General features: G+C 49.8%; 1 protein-coding gene and 2 non-coding genes across 5 annotated transcripts; all 3 read right to left on the bottom strand.

Annotated features, from left to right (window-relative positions):
* Positions 1–8,903: 8,903 nt before the first annotated feature.
* Tbrg4 (transforming growth factor beta regulator 4) lies at positions 8,904–18,890 on the bottom strand. Of its 3 annotated transcripts, none has more exons than XM_052734480.1 (12): positions 18,777–18,890; positions 18,029–18,089; positions 16,503–16,965; positions 13,926–14,249; positions 13,141–13,312; positions 12,726–12,883; positions 12,163–12,273; positions 11,561–11,705; positions 11,040–11,285; positions 10,747–10,858; positions 10,502–10,616; positions 8,904–9,955 (listed from the first exon to the last, which is right to left on the bottom strand). In XM_052734480.1, the coding sequence occupies exons 3-12, from the start codon at positions 16,905–16,907 to the stop codon at positions 9,854–9,856; spliced, it is 1,890 nt and encodes a 629-aa protein (XP_052590440.1). In that variant the 5' UTR covers positions 16,908–16,965; positions 18,029–18,089; positions 18,777–18,890; the 3' UTR covers positions 8,904–9,853. The 3 variants fall into 3 exon arrangements, with proteins under 3 accessions (XP_052590440.1, XP_052590441.1, XP_052590442.1); XM_052734481.1 differs by having other exon boundaries at positions 18,835–18,853; XM_052734482.1 differs by lacking the exon at positions 18,029–18,089 and having other exon boundaries at positions 18,777–18,867.
* Positions 12,981–13,110, bottom strand: LOC128109183 (small nucleolar RNA SNORA5). Its single transcript, XR_008217722.1, has one exon. It is a non-coding gene; the product is annotated as a small nucleolar RNA SNORA5 (small nucleolar RNA).
* LOC128109182 (small nucleolar RNA SNORA5) lies at positions 13,487–13,620 on the bottom strand. Its single transcript, XR_008217721.1, has one exon. It is a non-coding gene; the product is annotated as a small nucleolar RNA SNORA5 (small nucleolar RNA).
* Positions 18,891–19,206: the final 316 nt, after the last annotated feature.

Below are 19,206 nucleotides of genomic sequence, written 5' to 3' on the forward strand. Positions count from 1 at the left end.
AAGAAAGCAGGCCAGTACGTAGCTTCCTTCTGCCATTTGTCTCTGTCCATGCTTGGGTTCCTGCCTTGACTTTCCTCAATGATCAACTGTGATCAGGACATGTAAGCCAGACAGGTCATTTCCTTCCCAAGTTTTTTTTTTTTTTTTTTTTTTTTTTTTTTTTTTTTTTTTTTTTTTTTTTTTTTTTTTTGAGACCGGGTTTCTCAGTATAGCCCTCCCTGTCCTGGAACTCACTCTGTAGACCAGGTCGGCCTCAGACTCAGAGATCCACCTGCCTCTGCTTCCTGAGTGCTGGGATTAAAGGTGTGCGCCACCACTGCCCAGCCAAGTTGCTTTTGGTCATGGTGTTTATCACAGCAACAGAAAGCAAACTAATTCAACAACTGGCCCCAGAAAATTGGTTTGTTGCTGTGATGGACTGACCAGGCTGTTTTGTGGGAGGATTGAGGAAGTATCTGGAGCTTTGGACTAGAAAGGGCCAGTGGATGCTCAGAGCTTAATGAGCTGTTATGGGAGCTTGGGAGAAAGGAATGTTGAGAGAGGACAGCAATGTTGAGAGAGGCTTGTGAAGTTCCAGAGGGAAGCCAAGACTTCACTGGGGCTATTTGTGTGATATCTTAAATTAAGAATCTGTGGTTTCTGGTCAGCTGGGACTGAAGAGTCAACCATGATTTTAACAAGAGATCAGCACTACTGCTTTACTGGGACAATTGACAGTGGTTAGCTGGGGCTGAAAAAAATGAGCTGTGATTAAGAGAACAGCGTCACCAGGCGGTGGTGGCGCACGCCTTTAATCCCAGCACTCTGGAGGCAGAGGCAGGTGGATCTCTGTGAGTTCGAGGCCAGCCTGGTCTACAAAGTGAGTTCCAGGAAAGGTGCAAAACTACAGAGAACCCTGTCTCGAAAAACCAAAAAAAAAAAAAAAAAAAAAAAAAAAAAGAGAGAGAGAGAGAGAGAGAGAGAACAGCGTCACTGAGGTAAAATCTTCTGAGAAGTATTTTCTCAGGGTCAGCACACACAGAAACCACGGTCCAGTAGGGCCAAGGCTTAGTTTCAAACTGGCAGCTGAGCTTAGTAATGTGTAAGAGTATTCTGCATGGCTTTGAAATTTCTCTACTGGTACTGAAGACATGAAGGGTTTATGGAGAGCAGTTGAGAACCCAGTGTATTGGAGACACACCAGGTCTGTGGGACCACTAAGAAGAGCAGTGGGGCCAGGCATGATGGTACACGCCTTTAATCCCAGCACTCAGGAGGAAGAGGCAGGTGGATCTCTGTGAGTTGGAGACCAGCCTGGTCTACAGAGTGAGTTCTAGGACAGCCAGGGTTACACAGAAAAACCCTGTCTTGAAAAACCTAAGGGGGGGGGTGAGAGAAAGAAATAGCAGTGGGTAGAGTGGCCTCAGTCTACAAGACAAACTGCACACACTGCAGAGCTACTACTCAGGCCTGTTGGAGTCCAGATCACAGTGAATTCTAGACAGTAGACACTGAACTACGTACACTGCTGGAATTCGGTTTTGCTTTGATCTGATTGTAACTGTGCCCTGGTTCTTCCCTCTTGGAATAGGAAGTATGATATTTTGGATTTCTACAGGAGCCCAAAGTTAAGAGACTGGACTTTTTTTGTGTGTGTGTGTGTGTGTGTGTGTGTGTGTGTGTGTGTGTGTGTGTGTGTGTTTTGTTGTTTGTTTTTGTTTTGAGACAGGGTTTCTCTGTGTAAACACCCTGGCTGTCCTGAAATTTGTTCTGTAGACCAGGCTGGCCTGGAACTCATGAAGGTCTGCCTGTCTCTGCCTCCTGAGTGCTGGGTTTAAAGGCATGCATCACACTGCCTGACTGAGACTGGACTTTTAAAGACTGACCTTCTCAAGTGTTAGAATTTTTTCAAAATTTTCTTTCTTTGGTTTTTTGAGTCAGGGTCTCCCTGTGTAGCCTTCGATGTCCTGGAAGGAGCTCTGTAGACCAGGATGGTTTCAATTGAGAGACCCACCTGCCTCTGCTTCCCAAGTGCTGGGGTTAAAGGCGTGCACCCCCATGCCAGGCCCAATGTGTATGAACCTCACTGAATGTGTGGAGGTCAGAGAACAGCTTACATGAGTTGGCTGTCTCCTTCCATCATGCTGGTCCCAGGAATTGAACTCAGGTTGTCAGGCTTGGCAGAAAATCTTGGTAGTCCAGAAAACACATATATTTAAAATGTCCTTAGATCGTCTCTCCAAACAGACCACTTTTCTAGTCTATAAAACAGTACCGACATATTTAATAGCAGGGCTTGGTTATAAGTTCCAGGACAGGGCTGGAGAGATGGCTCAGAGGTTAAGAGCACTGGCCACTCTACCCGAGGTCCTGAGTTTAATTCCCAGCACCCAAATGGTAACTCACAACCACCTGTAATTTGATCTGGTGCCCTCTTCTGGTGTGTAGGCAGAATACAGTATACATAATAAATAAATAAATCTTTAAAAAAAAAAAAAAGTTCCAGGACAGCCAGAGCCAGCCAGTGAGACCCTGGCTAAAAAAACCAAAAGGAACCCCATGGTGGTAGCGCATTCCTCTAATCCTAGTATTCGATTAGGGTTAGAAGGGAGGCAGAGCCAGGCGGATCTCTGTGAGTTCTAGGCCAGTATGGTCTACAGAGCAAGTTCCAGGACAGCTAAGGCTACACAGAGAAACCCTGTCTCGAAAAACAAACTCAAAAAAACTGAAATGAACAAAAAATATAATAGAAATAATACAAAATATATACCCATACTACCATGAATGTAAAGTAGAAATCAATGAACAAAAAGACAATAGGAAGAAAAAGCAGAGTCTGATGCTATGTCCATAATTCCAGTTCTTGGGAGGCAGAAACAGAATTACACCAAGTTCAAGGCCAGCCTAGTCTACATAATGAGTGCCAGAACTATCTAGTGACACCTTGTCTCCAAAAAAAACAAAACCCACAAAAAAAAACCCTAGAATGGAAATTTCTACCAAAATTTTAAAGTGAAATTAACATAAATTAAAAAGAATTTCTTCCAGAAAAAAATAGGTATTTCATCATTTGTTTTACAAGGCAGATAATAACTCGGCACCAAACCCAACAAATACACTAACAATAAATCTTAAAAAAAAAAAAAGTAGGACTGGAGAGATGGCTCAGAGGTTAAGAGCACTGGCTGCTCTTCCAGAGGTCCTGAGTTCAATTCCCAGCAACCACATGGTGGCTCACAACCATCTATAATGAGATCTGGTGCCCTCTTCTGGCCTGCAGTCACATATGCTATATACATAATAAATAAATAAATAAATCTTTAAAAAAAAAGTAAAAACTTTGCCTTGTTTAGTGGGACAGTCTGGCGGGAGCCTAATCTTTTTCAGACCCCTGCTGCCTGCTGAAGATGGTTCCATTCCACCTCTCTTGACCACCTCCGGCTCTCCTCCCCTCCAGCTGGTATTTGGTACCCACACCCCAAGAGCAGTCTCTAGAGTGGTTCACACACTTACTGTTAGGTTCCCACATCTTTCACCACCGTCTCAGTTTTGGAATCATCTGAGACTTAGCACCTGTTGTGGGACAATGTGGTTGGAGTGAAAATGGAAGTTGGTGGGACTGTGTTAAGGAAGTGTGTCACTGCAGCAGGCTTTGAGACTTCAAATATCAATGACACCACACTGATTAGACCAGGTGAGCTGAAGGTAGCAGCTACTCTGGGCTTGTTCGTAAAGCTATGTGCACCAGAGAACAGGAAGTGAAGTCAACCACAATTCAAGGGCTCAGACAGGGTCCTCCAAAAACCTGTATGTGCTGTGAATCACCATCCACTATATGGTACTACTTCTCCTATTACCAAGATTCATGGGTCCAGCAACCAAAGGGTGGAAACGGTACCACTATCACTCTTAGTGACCCACTACCCCAAAAAAAAAAAAAAAAAAAAAAAAAAAAAAAAAAAGTGCTTCTACTCTGCAACATTGTGCTCTGCAGGTCAAGAAATTTTGGTACCAGAGCAGGGAGTGCCTCTGCCCAGAGGCAAACAAGCACTCCACCGAACTGTAAGCTAAGGCTTCTCCCTGGCCATTTTGGGCTCCTGATGCCTTCAGTCAACAGGCTAAAGAGTTATAGCTGAGAGGTGGTGGCTCACATCTTTAAGCCCAGCACTTGAAAGGCAGAGGCAAGGGGATCTCTGTTGAGTTTGAGGCAGGGCTTTCAGACTGTCTCAAAACAAAGCCCCCAAAATGACCACTCACAAAAAGCCCAGCCCTAAAAAAATGTAAGCAAGCAGTTCTTGTGTCAAGAGGTGTGACTGATGCTGACCACCAGCGGGAAATTGGACTGCTTCTCCAAAATGAGGGGTGTCTGGAGTACAGGAGATCCTTGCTTCCAGGGGGACTTTGGTGCTGCCGTGCCCCGTGACTAAGTTCAATGGGAAGTTCCAACCCAATCCAAGTAGGATATAACAAAGGGCCCAGAGCCTTCAGGGATGAACGGAAAGAACCAAGACCTGCTGAGGTGCTCGCAGAGGGTGAATACAGAATGGGTAGTAGAGGAAGGCAATTACAGATACCAGCTAAGGCCACAGGACAAGTCACAGAAACAAGGGTTCTGAGTGATGTGTTTGTCTACACACACACACACACACACACACACACACACACACACACACACACACACAGAGGTATTTGTGTTTTACTTTCAATGGTAAATCTTGGTTGTCAACTTGATCGAATCTGGGACCAACTAAGAGACACTAGACAAGCTGTGAAGCATTTCTGGGAATGGGAAAGACCCTCCTCCAGAGTGGGTAGCAGCTTCCGACCTGTCCAGATGTATAGGAGTTTGAGGTGGGCCAGCAGGATGGCACAGTGGGCAAGTGTGCTTGCTGCGTAAACTGGGGGCCTAAGTTTGGTCACATAGAAACTTGGACAAACTGTCCTCTAGCTTACTTCTGTGTGTTCACCACGGCACACCCATGCTCAGTTACCATAATAAAGTAAAAAACTAGGTAGCCACAGCTAAGTTTTAGACTTGAGACCTTTGTGGTAAGGAGGAAGAAACTGTCGAAACAGCCAGAGAACTTAAAAGACTGAGCTGCCCCAACTGTGCACAGCTAAAGTGGTAGGTGTCTTGACAGCCAAGCTCTCAAGAGCCGAGTCATTCACAAATCAACTATCTGTGCCTTCACCATCATTAACCATACCTAGAAAACCTGAGGAAATTCTCCAAGGGTGACAAGTCCCTAGCCCCATGTTCACGAAGACCTGTGTCCTGCATGGTGGCTCACCAGACACCAGATGCCAAAGACCAAACAGCAGCCACGGAAGGGGCAGATGTACCCACACTAGCCAGAGGGAAAGCAGCGCTTCTGTCTGTCAGCATCTGCACCTTGCTGTCACTGCTGCCGCCACCGCCATTCACTAACGCCGGAACTCAGCATCTTCAGCCTTCCAAACTGGACTGAAGACAAGTGTCTCTCCAGGAACTCTCCAGATCTTGAGCACCAGACTGAGATGACTCCAAGCCAGCCTTGTGTGTTAAGCAGCTACCGTTGACTACCCAGCCTGTACGTCAATCTAATCTATCCACTGTTGACACCCAGCCTGTAGTCAATCTAATCCATCCACTGTTGACTACCCAGCCTGTACGTCAATCTAATCCATCCACTGTTGACACCTAGCCTGTAAGTCAATCTAATCCATCCACTGTTGACACCTAGCCTGTACATCAATCTAATCCATCCGCTGTTGACACCCAGCCTGTACATCAATCTAATTCATCCACTGTTGACACCCAGCCTGTACATCAATCTAATCCATCCACTGTTGACACCCAGCCTGTAAATCAATCTAATCCATCCACTGTTGACACCCAGCCTGTACATTAATCTAATCCATCCACTGTTGACACCCAGCCTGTAAATCAATCTAATCCATCCACTGTTGACACCTAGCCTGTACATTAATCTAATCCATCCACTGTTGACACCCAGCCTGTAATCAATCTAATCCATCCACTGTTGACACCCAGCCTGTAATCAATCTAATCCATCCACTGTTGACACCCAGCCTGTATGTCAATCTAATCCATCCACTGTTGACACCTAGCCTGTACATCAATCTAATCCACCCACTGTTGACTACCTAGCCTGTATGTCAATCTAATTCATCTGCTGTTGACTACCTAGCCTGTAAATCAATCTAATAAACCCATCAATGGTTCTGTTGGGAGGAGGTAGCAGGAAGATCAGGATCAGAAGTTCAAGGCCAGCTTCCACCAGATACAAATAAACAAGTGCATGAGACTAACAAGAGAGCACAGATGTGACAGTCCAGGGTTTCTACACCTGACAGACAGAACAAATAACACAGGGCTGCTCTTTCAGAGGCTGTTTGGTTCCCAGCATCCATGTCAGAGCCCATCCCTGCCTCTAACTCCAGCTCTAGATCAGGCACACCTGCACGAACTCAAGGGAGACACGCACATATATATAACTAAATCTTAAAAAGCAAATAGGCCTGGTGTAGCAGTGCACACCTTTAGTCCCAGCACTACGGAGGCAGGTGGATCTCTTGTGAGTTCCAGGCCAGCCTGGTTTACATAGCAAGTTCCAGGACTGACAGAGCTAGACAGTGAGACCCCGTCTTGATTCCCTCTCTCCAACATCCCCTGCCCCCAAATTGACTAGCACAGTGCCATTCGTATCAATCATTCTAAGCCCTTGGCCATACACTAAAGAAAAACTACAAAACAGTGATGAAAGCTATCAAAGACCTACAAAAATAAGTCATGTTTGTTGATTGTATAATTCAGCACAGTAATGATGTGTTTCTTCAGACTGTTCCATAGACTTCATGTAATTTCTACTAAAATCCCATGCTTTTGTAGATGCAAACTTACTAAAAACTTGGTGGAAAGACAAAGGAACTACAACTGAAGCCATCTTAAATAGGACTCATTGTTTTCGAGACAGATCATTATATAGTTCTGGCTGTCCTGGAAGTCAACTCTGTAAACTAGGTTGGCCTTGAACTCACAAAAATTCATCTACTTCTGCTTCCCAAGTGCTGAGATTAAAGTTGTGAGCCACTATTCTTGGCTACTTAAGGCAAAGAGATAACTCAGCCTAGTTCAGACTTGCAATCCTCCTGCTTCAGCCCCTTAAGTGCCGGGTATAACGCATCATGCTTGACCTATAGCTATTTTAGAGCCCTGGTAGTTTTGAATATGTAACACTGCCACACGGACAGAGCTTATCAATAGCACAAAAACTTACAACTTTGCAAACTTTCTGCAGAAGTACATATACAAAATCAACAGGGGAAGAGTGCTTCTCAACAGGATTCTGGAGCACCTGGACACCTTGAGGCCACGCCCCCAAACATTCATTTTAAGTTACACAAGTGCAAAGACTGGGGAGATAGGATGATTGCTGCCTTGCTTGAGGACCAGAGTCTGACACCTGAGTGCATGCTTGTTTCCAGGTGCAACAAGGCAGAGGCAGAAGGACCCCAGGGCTTCCCGGCCAGCCAGCCAAGCCTACCTGGCAAGATCCAGACCAGAGAGAAAATAAACAAAAAATAAAGCTGGATGGTGGTGCCTCTCATCTTTAATCCTAGCACTTGGCACTTGGAAGGCAGGGGCAGATGAACCTCTGAATTTGAGGCCAGCCTGCTTTAGAGTAAGTTCCAGGACAGCCAAGGCTACACAGAAAAACTGTCTCAAAAACCAAAACCAACAACAAGCAAAACCCCACAAAACAACAAAACCTGGAAAACAAACAGCAAACAAAAAAGTGGACAGTGCCTGAGGAGCACCACCTAGGCTGGTCTCTGGCCTGCATGTTCAAGTGCATATGAACACAGGTGCACAAAGCTGGGGCCAGAGTTCCTCCACTGAAGATGATCCTTGCCTCAAAATGGATCAAAGACAAAATTGTCAACACTTTTAGGAAAAGAATTTCAGGACTCTTAGGCTAGGCACAATTCTTTTTAAAAAAAAAATTTTATTTTTTATGTACATTAGGGTTCGTCTGCATGTATGTCAGTGTGAGGGTATTAGATCCCCTAGAACTGGAGTTACAGACACTTGTGAACTGCCATGTGGGGGCTGGGAATTGAACCCGGGCCCTTTGGAAGAGTGGCCTGTGCTCTAACACCTGAGCCACCTCTCTAGCCCCCAGGCACAGTTCTTAAGACCTGACACTGAAGTACAACCTATCAAAGTGATTAATGAGTAACTAACCTAATGGGAATTCTATGCTCTGTCAAGAGCCCAGTTAAAAGGACTACAAAACCACAAACTATTGATTGGGAGGAAATATTTGCAAACTGCACAGCCCACGAAGGACTAAGACCTGGAATCCATAAACAAACCGAGGCTGGAAGTGTAGCTCAGCAGCAGAGCACTTACCTAACCTAGCACACAGAGGCTGGGTTTGATCCCCAGCACCGCAAACTGCCCAACACTCTACCACCAGAGCACACCAAGAACCGGGACACTGAAGGAAGCAGACAGCTGGTAAATGCTTTTTACCCAATCAATTTTACCCAAGACAAAAAGATTACCAGTAACCAGGGAAACGCAACGTAAACCCTCATCACAAGGTAACTGTAAGAGCTGCTAAGACAGCAGCGGCTGCAGAGCTCAGCAGTCCAGAGCACCTGCTGCTCTTCCAGAGCAGCCGAGTTTAGTTCTCAGCATCACACCAAGTCGAGGGGATTTGAGGCCTCTGGTCTCCACAGGCACCTTCACTCATGCACATACGCACACACGTGGACGTAGAGCTATACAAATTAAAATAAATATTTATTTTTATGTACATTAGGGCTCGCCTGCATGTATGTCAGTGTGAGTACTGACTATTAACTGAATGGTGACCCCCAGTCAGCGGAAAAAAAAAAGCCAGTGGCCCATGTGGTGAGCAGCACAAATCTTTATTTCCTCACACACCAACAGGCCACCCCAGCTGCCTTGTCAGCCCTCTCTGCCTGCCTCCCCTCAACTCAGACAAGCTGTGACAGCTGTTCCTGCCCTCCAGCCAGTTGCAGCCACTTTTCTGTTTCCCCTGCACCTCTGTGACAACCAGCAGGCTTGTCCAGGCCAGCAGAAGTGCTAAGCCGCACACAGGGCTCAGGCTGGTGCTTGGGGGCAATGTACAGAGTAGGCAAGAACCTCCTTTGTCTTACGCCTCCCCTTTGGGCAAGCTTTGTCTACGGGCGTCTCTTGCAAAGGTTGCACCCTGTTGCTATTCACAGCAGCAAGGGCTCAGGCCTCCATCTTGAATTGGTGGTTTCTGAGTTGGCTGTGGTTAAGGTAGTTATGAGAGGGACATCAGTCAAGTGGACTTTTCTTTCCCAGGACCAAGGCCTTCCAAATGTTACCGTTAGATAGTCTCTAGTCACATGGACACGGGAGGGAACCTCTCAGGATCATAACTAGAACTCTGCTGTCCACTCCAAGTCTAGTCAGTTTCCTAGAATCGGGTGTCTTGGATCCTCCCATTTACATCCAGGCTTCCTGTCTCAAGCCAGCCCTCCTCTGCTTCGCTGCACCACACAGGCACTATCGGAGAGTTGGGGGAGGACAGCGCACTGGGTACAATCCTGGAGAGCTAGGAAGGAGACAGGACAGGGTCCGTGTGTACAAAACGGAGGGGGGCGGGGCACAGAGGAGATAAACAGAGCCTAGGAGGATACCTGGCATCCACCAAACCAAAGATTTATTAGGACCACCTGTCCTTTGGAGCTGCTGCCCAAGGTCCTATAGTGACGGTTCATCCTTGAGGGTGACAACTCTGGCTTGCCTAGCACTCTGCTGGGCCACTGAGCAGTCAGGTCTCTGGGATGCAGCTTGAACTGATGGGAAAGGTCATTTGGCGAGCTCCTCAGCCACTGCTTTTCGTATCTTGTCCTTGAGGTAGGCGCCTTTCTGCCATTCAGACTTGAGATCCAGCCATTCATAATATGGGACCTGGAAGGAGGTGGTAGAGACAGATCTCATGGGCTGTGGAGTCCTTCCCACTGACAGTCCAGCGACTGACGGACTTAAATACCCAGCCCTTGTCCTCAGGAAGAGCACAGAGCCTATGCACATGGAGAGTCCTGGCTCTGGCAGGGGCAAAGAGATTGCAAACCAGACAGGTCCCAGCAGGGCTTCTGAAGATGATGTGACAGAAACTCATGCAGCCCCGAAAGCTCTGAACTCTCTCTGCAGGAAAGTCAGCACTTCCCATGTGATCTGAGCGCCGAGGTTTTCCTGTGTTACGGCTCCAAACGGGCACACAGCAGCAGCAGGTTACTGATCTCAGCCCTAGCTCCACAGGCAGAGCAACAGTTCCTGGGGCTGGGCTGCACTCTCGGTGTGTCCACAGGAGGCAAGCTAAGCCTCTGTGTGGTGGTGTGGGGGAGAGGTACCTGGCTTAGGGTTCAGAGCTGGGCACCTGTCTATATCCTTCTAGTCTTTAAATAAGTATGGGCTTCTCCCTCTGCAGTGGTCCCTTGCCTAAAAGGTACTCACATCTACTACCAGGAAGCCTGCAGCCAGCACATGTCGACGGGCCAGGACAAAACGGCCCAACAAGTCCTTGCTTCGGCTGTTGAAGTTAGGGAACTCCCAGCGCAGGAAAGCGATCCTAGCAGGAGGCAAGGGTGCTTACAAGGCATGCACTCAGATTAAGACAGAGGAGTTAAAAGACATTCAAGAACAGCAGTAACCGCTGTATCCCTTCCCAGGGCCATGACCAGAGATCCCTGGCCACCTACCTTTTGGCTCCTGGGGGCAATGGCTGGTTCCCAACTGGCTGGGCAAGGTGAGGAGCAACAAAATCCCTCAGGGGCAGAAAGTGGCCATCGGCATCCAGGAGCACCTCTGCATCTGGGGGAGGACGGAGGAGGGGGATGGATGAGGACCTGCAGTGATGCCTTAGAGACCCCACAGTGAACATACAAATAAGCACTGGGTGCCTGCAGCTCTCTGGGTCCTTGCTGAGCCATGCAGGGTCTTTACAGTGGGCCTGTCAGCTTTAGACCCTTTCCTAGCAGAAGGGAACCCTTACCCAGCACCCAGCCATACTGGGTGACCACCTCCAGGCTGCCCTGGTCAGGGCTCCCCAGCAGTGTCCTCAGTGTCTCCTGCAGCTCCTTCTGGAGCGGGGTCATCTTCTTGCTAGAGGACGAGGGGCTGAGGGCTACAGCTGAGGCTGGCAGGAAAGGACCTTTATAGTCAGGGTGCTCCAGCAGGGCAGTGGTGTTGATGTGGACCAACTTCTGGAAGGTGCTCTGCTCCTTTGGAGACTTGCTCCCTGAGGGATGAGAGAAAGGGTAGGCTGACATCCAGCAGCAGGTCCAGAAATGGGGATCACAAGAGACTACATGGGAAGGTATTTGGGCTGGGGCTCCAAAGTGAAGATCTGTAGGCCAACTTCAGGGAGTTGTTGAAGAGTCATGGGGGTGTGCTTTGGATGCTCTGGCCTTCTCCTGTCTCTGCCCCAGTTTCTTCCCTGGCTGGTAGATCAGAAAGCTTCCATGCCACAGTAGAGTGTGCATGCTTATGCGGTGTGCAGGGCAGAATCCTCACCTAGGAATTGTTGGTGAAGTCCAGGATGGAGAACTGTTTGCAGCTCTGCTTCTCGAACCTGCTGCAGCACACACAGCGCCCACACTAGGTCCACCTGCAGGGCTGGCTCCAGGCTCCCCAGCATGGAGTCCAGCTTGTCATGTACCTGGGCGAGGAGAGCACAGGCTCAGCCCAGGGACTGCGGGACTGCACCGTCCCAGGAAAGTCTGCAGCCAACCCTTGCTGGACCTGTCCTCCTGGAGCCAGAGGCAGTTACTGGAGAGCAAGACCAACATCCTGACTGGGTAAGGCTTGCACCAACCCCAGGCTCATATTCAAGGGACCTTCTTTGTGCTGGGAGTCCAGTATCCTGGTGCTCTTTAGCTAGGTTTATTCACATCCTGCCCACCAGCAGGGACCCAAGCCCTTGAGATGCTCCCAAGTGGGCACTGTGATAAAGGAAGGATTTTTGGCCAGGGCACTTAGGTGGTTATACTGCTGTTGCCCCGACAGTCTGCCTGCTCTCCAATGGTCTCTGGGATGCCCACCCCCACCCCCCACTCCTGCCACTTCTGGACAGTGGCTTGAGCCAGAAGTTAGTGGGTGAGGGAAGTGGTCCATACCAAGTTGAAGAACTGATCCTCTTGTTCAGGATGAAAGTTCAGACGGGCGAAGGCGAGAAGAATGCTGCACAGGTGGGACAGGGGGACATCCTGGGCCCTGCTCAGGAGGTGCTAGGCCATCAGAGTGACAAGGTGAGTGTCCTGACAGCAGCTGCCCCCCTCTTGGGAGCCCAGACTATTCACCCACTCCCTGACAGCTGATTTAGACACTGACAGCTCTAGGGACAAGTGCACACAGGCACCGTGTTTCATGTAATTCCATGGAGTGGGCAGGAGCCGGGAGACAAAGTTGTCAACCTCCCCCAGAACTGCCCCAAGATGAAGGGAAATAGGACATTCAGGAACAAAACAGTCCCTTGCTTGGATGTGTGTTTGTCTCCCCCCCCCCCCCCCCCCCCGCCCCACTATTAGACATCGCTTTCCAAATCAAAGTAAGAAAGTCTGTATTTACAACCCCAAAGGAGTTATTTTCAGCTTGGCTTTGCTTCCATAATCAAAGCTGCGGTTTCCAACTGAGGCCTGCAGAGCCTCCACACAGAGCCCCAGAACTGGTCCTAACTCACCTGAGTAAAGGCTTCAAACAAGGGCAGGTTGAGCCACTTGAGGAAGGCAAAGGACTTGGCGCAACGGGCCACCTCGCCAAGTGTCATGCTGGGAATGAAGGGCAGGAGGTCAGCAGCTAGGCGCTGGGACACTTGGGTTTGGTGGAAATTGAGTTTACCTTTGGGATGGAGCAGACACCAGAGATTCGTTGTCGGGGAGGTCTGTGCCCCGTACCCACTGCCCTCCCCCATCTCAGACTTGACATCTAGGGGCCTTGGTGTCTGTGACTAAATTTATCCCAGAACCAAGCAAGGGAACAGGGGTCAGGAGTCACAGTTTCTATGGCAGCCTTCTGGGCCAGTGCTCGCCATCATTAGGACAGGCACTGAATTTGACAAGGCTGCAGGGGTCCACGGCCAGGCCCCCTCTTCTCACCGTAGGCATAGGCCAGGTCCAGCAGCACGCCTTTCGTCAGCGGGAAGGGCTTCTGTACCAGGTGGTAGGAGATGGCCCGCAGCAGGGGCACCGACCGCCGGCTCTGTGCCGCCAGTGTCACAAGCACCTTCCGCAGCTCCTCAGGGCCAAACTGCTCCACCAGCTCCAGGCACTGTCAACCACAGCCGCGCAGGGATCAGCTGAGGTGGCTGGGACGGCTGGGGGCAGGGGTCCCATCCAGTGCAGCCCCTGTGAGATAGCAACTGGGCCTGAGCTGACTCAACACAGGCCCGGCTGCACAGAATCAGCCTTTTCGCCTGCCCCAGGGACTCCTGGGCCTGAAGTGCAATGTCTGCAGCCAAATTTATCCCTAGGTCCCAGGGCAGGGGACCCAGGGCCCATGAGCAGCAGTTTGCTGTGGCAGCCATCTGGGCCAGCTCCCATCATGAGAAGACGGGAACTGAATTTGACTTGGCTGCAGAGATAGCAACACGGAAGGGGCAGCGGACAGAACCACCTCTAGGAGTTTTATCTAGAAGCTGAACTGTGCATGGGACAGCTCAGGCCTAACCAGGACTCATGGGTTCTAGTAACATCAGGAGTCGCCTACCACACCCACTTCTTATGATCATTTGGTTAGGTGTTGGATTTATGTGGTGAGAGCCCTTCCCGGGTGATGCCTGAGACTAGACAGAGGCTTCCAGGGCTCCAACCCCCTTTCTGCAGAAGACTGTCACCCACGGAACAGGCCCAAAGTCCCAGAAGGCCTGTTCTCAGCCCCATACCTTGTCTTCCAGGCGGTTCATCAGTGACTCTGAGAGGTGTCCTGCCTTCACCATCACGGTCACCACTGTGCGGCTGTCACTGATCTCGGTCCAGCGCCGCTCCAGGTGCAGCAGCAGTTCCGCCAGAAGCTCCTGGGAGTGCTGCTCCCGCATGAAGGAGGCACAGGTCTCAGCCAGGTAGACCAAGTGCTTGTACTTGAGTCTCCGCAGACGCCAGCGCACTTCCTGCTCCACCGACTGCAGCTCCTTGGAGGTCTGAGGAAGCACTAGTGTGTACAGGCTCCGCAGCAGCTTCACAAGGGTCCCGTGCCAGATCGAAGTTATCTGCGCAGAAAAGGACGAAGACAATATGAAGCCAGTTCCAAAGGTATTTAACCCCACTATTCTGAGCAGCTACTCCCACCCCAGCCTCAGGGGACTCGTTTCCTGAGCCTGCTCCTGGAGCCTCCAAAGAACCTAGTGCCTCTAATAGAGGCGGCCTAGGTAGTGTGCCATGGAAAGACAGAGCTCTAAGTGTCCAGAGAGGTTCCTTGATACAGACTCCCAACAGACCAGTCCCTAGTACTGGGTCCTGGCACAGCCACGTGCTGTGCATCCTTGAGCTGCTAGCACAGCAGATACGAACACAGGTCAGAGGACATGGGCCCAAGGGCCTTACCTCCACCAGCACTAGCTGTCTATGGCCAGTCTTATTACAGACTTACTATTTTTGCTCACAATGACACATTTTTAGGTATAAAAAACCTGGTTTTTCTTCAGAAAAATCATCATTATTTTGAATCCGAGAAGCTCCAACCATTCCACTTTTCTTTCTGGTGACATGGAGCTGTCCCCAAGTCTCAGGAACAGCTGGGTCCAGATCCTGCTCTCCCACTGCCACCACTGCCTCTTTTCTGAAGAAGCTGACTCTTCTGTGCACGCAGTGACTCTGGTCTTAGAGCTACGGGGGAGCCCCCCATCAGGGAAGACAAAAATGGTGTGATGCTAACGGCTGTCACTACTTGTGTCTCTCTGCACCCGACATCGCCTCTCCAAGGGGAATGGAAAGCAAGCACACAGAGGGAGATGAGCTGGGAATGGAGGAGCTGCAACCTGAAGGGCTGGGGAGGCAGGGCAGGCATTGCTGTTAGCCTAGCCCTGTGCGGTCTGGCTGTCTGCACCTCTGCAGCCTCCTGGGAAACTACCTTCATACACACACAGTGGGGGTAGTGAGAGCCTCCAAGGACGTTGGTGCCCTGGGGGGCATGGAGAGATGCCAGGCACCAAGAAAGACTACTCAGATATGTGGACACACGGAGGGTCTTCCCAGGACATCTCTGCATTGGCAGGCAGGCAGGCAGGCAGGCAGGTCTAGAGGTGCAGTTTCCAAACCTGGACAGCAGCAAACCCATCACTGACAGTGGGAAGACTTGGTCTCAGGGCCGGGGAGTAATTCAGAGGGTAAAGTGCCTGAAACTACGCCTGAAGGAAGAACTGACCCGTAAGGTGTACTCTCAGTTCCACATGCATGTCATACACACACAACCAAAACAACTGCTTCAAACCACACAACCCCTTGCGTCCAGTGTTTCTGTCTTACTAATCTCTTCCAACACTGAGTCTTGTATCTTAAGACTTAAACCAAACAAACACAACTGGAATTGAAACTCCACAGACTAAAAGGCTTATTAAGTTTATTTATGCACTATATACTCAGGAAGAAACACCTGAATCTGATGTGAATACACACAGTGCAAGCAAAGTAACATGCTTAACTACAAGAGTATAAGAAAGAGTTCTTCCTATACTACCTAAGTTCGAGGCCAGCCTGGTCTACAGAGAGAGAGTTCCAGGACAGCCAAGGCTACACAGAGAAACCCTGTCTCGAACAAAACAAAACAAAGGCCACATCTTATTATAGTGGTTTAAAAACCCCAAGCTTTTAAAGCACTTGGCCCAACCCTTCTTTATCACACTGAGACTAGGGAGTGAAGGGCAGTTTAGCTAGGGCAGGCTGTACTTCCTTTTAGCTGATGGACTCCGGGAAACAGCTGTGTGAAGGAGTCTTTCCTCACTGGGGCACAAACTGGCTGGAGTGGAGAGCTGCTGCAAACAGGCCTTATCTTTTCCACCTGTTCATCCTCTGAGGCTCTGAATGTGACTAGAAAATAGCCCTAGGTTCAGGGACCTTCCATTAGTCACCCTGCATCTCCTGACATCAAGGGTCGTGTCAATGGGCATCAGACACTGAGGGGTGGGAGCAGAAATGTAAGCTAAAGCTCTGCTGTTGAGGAGAAAGCCCCAAAGGAACTGAAAAGAACCAGGCTCATCTTCTGTACTTCTGATACCAGGCACCAGATTGCCTGTCTCAGACTCAAACATTTACCTAACAGGCTCCTGGGAGGATAAACAAAATGCATAGGAAAGTTCTTTGAATTCTAGAATAAGAAATGCCAGGAGCCCTGTCTACAATTAGTGCTAGTGGTGAGGGAGGGAGATAAGCCTCCTTGCAAGGATTCCAAAGACCTCAAGAGAAAAAGAGGGGGACTACTACACTTTCCCCTCACCTACATCCCCAGGCAACATGTTAGCGCTCACCTGACTGTTGACCTGGCTGACAAGCTGCTGAAAGCGAGCATCCTCTACAAGCAAGGCCTTTTCCTTTGGCTTCTCGGACAGCAGGTAAGACAGCCGGATGAGAATGAGGGCTGCATGATTGTGGTGCAGGTGATGATCCCCACCTAGCAGTTCTAGCAGCTCCTCTGGCCTGGTGGCTTTCTCGATGAGGTAGTCCACCTCCTGGTGCTCTGGGTAGGGGGTAAACACTTGCTCTTTTCCCAACAGCTCCGTCAAGGAACCTGAGGAGGGGGAGCTGACTGAGGAGGTCAGAGTCTTACAGGCCACCCCAGCAAGTCTCAGTCGGGCAACTGGAGCAATGGTAGGGACCAGGCGGGTAGCTTCTCTCAACAGGCACGTGCATTGCTTCATCAGGCGAACTGCCATGATAGCGGGCGTCAGGAGAGGGAGGGAGGTAAGACTCCTAGCAAGAGATTCCAAAGTCCTGAAAAGAGAGGGGACTGTTAAATAAACTTAGAGGACCATGACAATGACAAGACACAGCTATCCTATACAACTGGCCTCAGTCTTTTCCTGTTCTCCACACCCATTACATATGAAACGGCACTGTTCCGAAGCCAAAGTCCTGAGCTTGCTTCAGTACAGAAAGCGGTGGGACACCACAGCTCAGCATTCCGGCCTGGGAGGTGCCAGTCCCAGGGGCACTTCAAAACCCATCCGGAGCCCCAGGTCCCACTCAATGTTTCCTGGATGCAAATCTGGGCATGTGTGTCTTGTACAGGGCTAGGTTGTTTTTAATTTCAAAGGTATCCAGGATCAAAATTTTTTTGGCTTAAAGAAACATGACAGGACATGCTAAGTCAGAATGATTCTGAGAAACCTAGGATACACAATTCATGTTCCTGACACTTCTGGGAAAGCAAGTGAGCACTACTGATATGGGTGTTAGATACAGACAGGCTGCCTCATTAACCAACCTGGAAAAAAGCCACCACCCCCCTTAACTTTTGGCTTTTTTTGGGGGGGGGGGATGTGTTGCAGGGGCTGGAGAGATGGCTTGTTAGTTAACAGCATTCTGTTATTTCCAGGTAAACAAAATTCAGGTCCCAGAACTCTCAGTAAGTGGTCTGTCTCTGGGTCTCTGTGGGCACCTGCAAGTGTGTCCATGCTCACACAGAGACACAAACAAAGAAGCAATTTAAATTGGATTTTTTCTTTTTTTAGACAGAATCTCATACAGTGCAGGCTGACCACAATTATTTTACATGGCTGAGGATGACCTTGAACTTCTGTTCCTCCTGCCTCTCGAGTGTTAGCATTACAGGTGTCCTACCACTCCTGCTTTTACTTGAACTAGGCAAGAGTTCCAACTGAGTCACACCTGAAAACTTTTAAAAGCGAAACTCCCTACCACCACCCAGAGTCACCTTCCCTAGGCTCCACTTTGCACTTTCATCCCACAGTGCAAGACTTGCTACTGCCTTCCAAGCTAATCACAGGGCATGGCAAAACACACCGCCTTTCTTTCAAGTCCTGCAAAACGTTACCTTCTTCGAGAATATGCTACATATCCATGTTTCTTTCAACAAGTCTGCCCAGTCTTGTTCCCTAAAGTGAGATAGGAACCAGGTGAGACAAATTACTGGATCTTGCTTCAACCAAAGCAGTGAACACCTTAAAATTTTTTGTTTCTGGGAATAGGGTATATGACAAGGTCATTTTATTGTCACATGAACAGATTACTGCAGCTGTAAAAAAGATTGGCTTAACTCATAATTATGGGGACATAAAATATGGCTCAGAAGGGGGAAATTTGCCCAGTCCCAATATCCACCACTTGCTGAACCCAGGCAGTGAGGAAGCACTGGCAAATATCAATTTTCAAGACATCTCTAAGAATAATTTTTCCCCCCCAAAGCTGAGGACCGAACCCAGGGCCTTGCGCTTGCTAGGCAAGCGCTCTAGCAAGCGCTCTACCACTGAGCTAAATCCCCAACCCCAAGAATAATTTAAATAGAACCTACGTGGAAGTAATGATCAACCCTGAAACCTAAAATGTAGAGACGCCAAGGGTCACTGCGGGGAACGCAGTCTAGCCGACTAGGCCTCGTGGCCAACGCGGGCAGAGGGGCGCGTGCGCAATAGCAGGCTGGAACCGAATTTGCAACCGGCCAGCGCCCTTGGGTCACGGAGTCCAAAGCCCCTTTCCAGCCCGCCCTCCCCCGACACAACAGCCCCGCTGGGCCTTGCTAACTGCTGCCCTTCCCAGCCACCCTTCCCGGCCCGGGTACCCACGCTCAGCAACCCAGCCTCTCCATGACGCCAGACTGGTGCAGCGATCACCCTCCCTGACCTCCATCCGCCGAACTGCCTGCACGCGGCCCGGCGCGCTCACGTACGTCACCTGCGCGCCGCCGCCGGAAGCGATGTCGCCGGGCGCTGTAGGCCGGAGGCCACGCCCTCCGCCTTTTCCCGGCGAGCTTCCGTCTTGGCTGACTACAGGCTTCCGGTATTGGGCAGCCGAGCGGGAGAGGCCGGTACTGGAAACACCGGTACTGGGAACACGGACAGCAGGGGAGGAAGGGACGGAAGGGACTTCTGGAAGGCAGGGTTTGACTGGCCAGGACTTCCTACTTGTGCGGTGTTGGGGTAGCGGCTCTAATGTCGGTCGGTGCCGCCCCATCCCCTTGGGACTTTGACAGGCCCTGCAGGAGAGGTGTGCGTT

Source organism: Peromyscus californicus, unplaced genomic scaffold, assembly GCF_007827085.1.
Source record: "Peromyscus californicus insignis strain IS unplaced genomic scaffold, ASM782708v3 Scaffold_13__1_contigs__length_99412109, whole genome shotgun sequence".
Taxonomy (NCBI): domain Eukaryota; kingdom Metazoa; phylum Chordata; class Mammalia; order Rodentia; family Cricetidae; genus Peromyscus; species Peromyscus californicus.